The 3,874-nt window shown below is 43.4% G+C and overlaps 1 protein-coding gene across 1 annotated transcript; it reads right to left on the bottom strand.

The window, feature by feature from the left end:
• Positions 1 to 1,410: 1,410 nt before the first annotated feature.
• Positions 1,411 to 1,842, bottom strand: LOC128047262 (40S ribosomal protein S26). The gene has a single exon (XM_052639351.1). The coding sequence runs from the start codon at positions 1,831 to 1,833 to the stop codon at positions 1,486 to 1,488; it is 348 nt and encodes a 115-aa protein (XP_052495311.1). The 5' UTR covers positions 1,834 to 1,842; the 3' UTR covers positions 1,411 to 1,485.
• Positions 1,843 to 3,874: the final 2,032 nt, after the last annotated feature.

The raw sequence follows: 3,874 nt of genomic DNA on the forward strand, positions 1-3,874 counted from the left end.
TGGAAAATTCTGAAAGAGATGGGAATACCAGACCCCCTGACCTGCCTCTTGAGAAATCTGTATGCAGGTCAGGAAGCAGCAGTTAGAACTGGACATGGAACAACAGACTGGTTCCAAATAGGAAAAGGAGTGCGTCAAGGCTGTATATTGTCACCCTGCTTATTCAACTTATATGCAGAGTACATCATGAGAAACGCTGCACTGGAAAAAACACAAGCTGGAATCAAGATTGCCGGGACAAATATCAATCACCTCAGATATGCAGATGACACCACCCTTATGGCAGAAAGTGAAGAGGAACTAAAAAGCCTCTTGATGAAAGTGAAAGTGGAGAGTGAAAAAGTTGGCCTAAAGCTCAACATTCAGAAAACGAAGATCATGGCATCCGGTCCCATCACTTCATGGGAAATAGATGGGGAAACAGTGGAAACAGTGTCAGACTTCATTTTTTGGGGCTCCAAAATCACTGCAGATGGTGACTGCAGCCATGAAATTAAAAGACGCTTACTCCTTGGAAGAAAAGTTATGACCAACCTAGATAGCGTATTCAAAAGCAGAGACATTACTTTGCCAACTAAGGTCTGTCTAGTCAAGGCTATGGTTTTTCCTGTGGTCATGTATGGATGTGAGAGTTGGACTGTGAAGAAGGCTGAGTGCCGAAGCATTGATAGTTTTGAACTGTGGTGTTGGAGAAGACTCTTGAGAGTCCCTTGGACTGCAAGGAGATCCAACCAGTCCATTCTGAAGGAGATCAGCCCTGGGATTTCTTTGGAAGGAATCATGCTAAAGCTGAAACTCCAGTACTTTGGCCACCTCATGGGAAGAGTTGACTCATTGGAAAAGACTCTGATGCTGGGAGGGACTGGGGGCAGGAGGAGAAGGGGACGACAGAGGATGAGATGGCTGCATGGCATCACTGACTCGATGGACGTGAGTCTGAGTGAACTCCGGGAGATGGTGATGGACAGGGATGCCTGGCGTGCTGTGATTCATGGGGTCACAAAGAGTCGGACACAACTGAGCGACTGAACTGAACTGAAAGAGTCAGACACGACTGAACGACTGAACTGAACATATTCTTGTCATTTAAAAAAAATAATAGTTTTTTTTTTTTTTTTTTCCCTTCGCCTGCACTGCATGACTGTGGGATCTTAGTTCCTGACCAGGGATCAAACCCATGCCCCATGTATTGGAAGTGCAGAGTCTTAAGCACTGGATCACCAGGGAAGTGCCAAAAATAGCAGTTTTATTGAGATATAATTCATGTAACATACAACTCATTCATTTAAAGTGCACAATTGTACAATTCAGTCATTTTTAGTGTATTCACAGATAAGAGTGATCATCACCACAGTCAATTATAGAACAGTTTCATCAGCTCAAAACAAATTCCCTATGCTTTGTTTATTTTTTTTTTTTATAATTTCTATTTTATTGTCTTTTCAGAGACACCAATATTTCTTCAGTCTCTAAGGACTTGGATCCTTACATGGGCTTTGGTGGAGGACGTGGGGCAGCACCCGCAGGTCTAAATCGGGGTGGAGGTGTTCGGTCCTTACGGGCTTCCCGAGAGCGATTCCTGACTACCTTGCTGTGAATGGCACAACTCACGCAGTAATGTAGTTTCACATACAGCTTGGGAAGCACGTAGGCGTCGAAAACACTCGCTTCAGAAATGTCCCTGACGGCTGCCGCCTCTACGATGTTCCGAATGACGAACTTCTTAATGGCCTTATCCTTGGGCACGCATCGGGCACAGTTGGTGCAGCGAATAGGCTGCACGTGGCCGCGGCCCTTTTTCGCACGACCGTTGTTCCTTCTTTTCTTGGTCATCTTGGAAGCGCCGAGGCGAGAGAGGCTTCCCGATGCTTTAGCAGTCATCCCCGGTGCCTTCATCCCCCAATCCTGTGCAACTACTAATCTATTGTTGTTTCTATATAAATGGAATCAAACAATTTATGGTCTCTTGTGACTGATTTCCTTCACATTAGCATAATGTTTTTCAAAATTCATCCATGTTTTAGCATGTATTAATACTTCATTCTTTTTTATGGTTGAATAATATTCTGATATGTGGAATAATTTTGTTTTGTACCACATTTTCTTTATCCCTTCATCAGGTGATGGATGTTTGGGTTGTTTCCATCTGTTAGCTATTGTGAATAACATTGCTATAAATATTCATGTCCTGCCTCTTGAGAAATCTGTATGCAGGTCAGGAAGCAACAGTTAGGACTGGACATGGAACAATAGACTGGTTTTAAATAGGAAAAGGAGTACATCAAGGCTGTATATTATCACCCTGTTTATTTAACTTATATGCAGAGTACATCATGAGAAATGCTGGACTGGAAGAAACACAAGCTGGAATCAAGATTGCTGGGAGAAATATCAATCATCTCAGATATGCAGATGACACCACCCTTATGGCAGAAAGTGAAGAGGAACTCAAAAGCCTCTTGAGGAAAGTGAAAGAGGAGAGTGAAAAAGTTGGCTTAAAGCTCAACATTCAGAAAATGAAGATCATGGCATCTGGCCCCATCACTTCATGGGAAATAGATGGGGAAACAGTGGAAACAGTGTCAGACTTTATTTTGGGGGGCTCCAAAATCACTGCAGATGGTGATTGCAGCCATGAAATTAAAAACACTTACTCCTTGGAAGAAAAGTTATGACCAACCTAGATAGCATATTCAAAAGCAGAGATATTACTTTGCCGACTAAAGTCCGTCTAGTCAAGGCTATGGTTTTTCCTGTGGTCATGTATGGGTGTGAGAGTTGGACTGTGAAGAAGGCTGAGCGTCAAAGAATTGATGCTTTTGAACTGTGGTGTTGGAGAAGACTCTTGAGAGTCCCTTGGACTGCAGAGAGATCCAACCAGTCCATTCCGAAGGGGATCAGCCCTGGGATTTCTTTGGAAGGAATCATGCTAAAGCTGAAACTCCAGTACTTTGGCCACCTCATGTGAAGAGTTGCCTCATTGGAAAAGACTCTGATGCTGGGAGGGATTGGGGGCAGGAGGAGAAGTGGACGACAGAGGATGAGATGGCTGGATGGCATCACGGACTCGATGGACGTGAGTCTGAGTGAACTCCGGGAGTTGGTGATGGAACGGGAGGCCTGGCGTGGTGTGATTCATGGGGTCGCAAAGAGTCAGATACAACTGAGCGACTGAACTGAACTCAGCTGAAGATTTGTTTGAACATGTTTTTGTTATTCTTGGGTATTTACCTAGGAATTGCTGATTCTGATGTTAATTCCATGGTTAATATTTTGAGGAACTGCCACTTTTTTTCACAGTGATTGCACCATTTTTCATTCTCACCTTAAGTGTATGATGGTTCCTATTTTTCCATATCCTTACATACACTTTAAAAAAAATTTATTTTGGGTGTGCCACATGGCTTGCATTCCCAAGTAACTTTGCAAGGATGCTAAACATTTAAGTCCTGACTAGGAGAGCAATGGTCTAAAAGATAATACCTCAGAGGAAATGGTTAAGAACCTGAGGTTTTTATGGGGAATGTTACCTCAGGCAGATGGTGCCAGGCAGTTAACAAGGCCCAGCTCCTCCCCAGGGCCAGGTTCTGAGGGGCACCTTCTGAGGTCCTTACTGGGGATGCACTTCCTGACTGGTGCTCAATGTCTCTGCTTTAAACCAATTATCCATTCCTCCTCTCATATGTGATGGCAGATGTGCCATCATCATTTAATATGGCATCCTTATTAATAAGGCATCATTAATAGGGCAATATCTCAATGGCCATCATTTAAATATGGCATTGAGATCTGAAGATTACCAGTCTGTGTTGAGTACCTTTTGCCATATAAAGGTGCAGGTTGTCAAACTAGAAATGGTTCAGAAAGCCATACA

This window comes from Budorcas taxicolor, chromosome 5 (genome assembly GCF_023091745.1).
Source record: "Budorcas taxicolor isolate Tak-1 chromosome 5, Takin1.1, whole genome shotgun sequence".
Lineage (NCBI taxonomy): Eukaryota > Metazoa > Chordata > Mammalia > Artiodactyla > Bovidae > Budorcas > Budorcas taxicolor.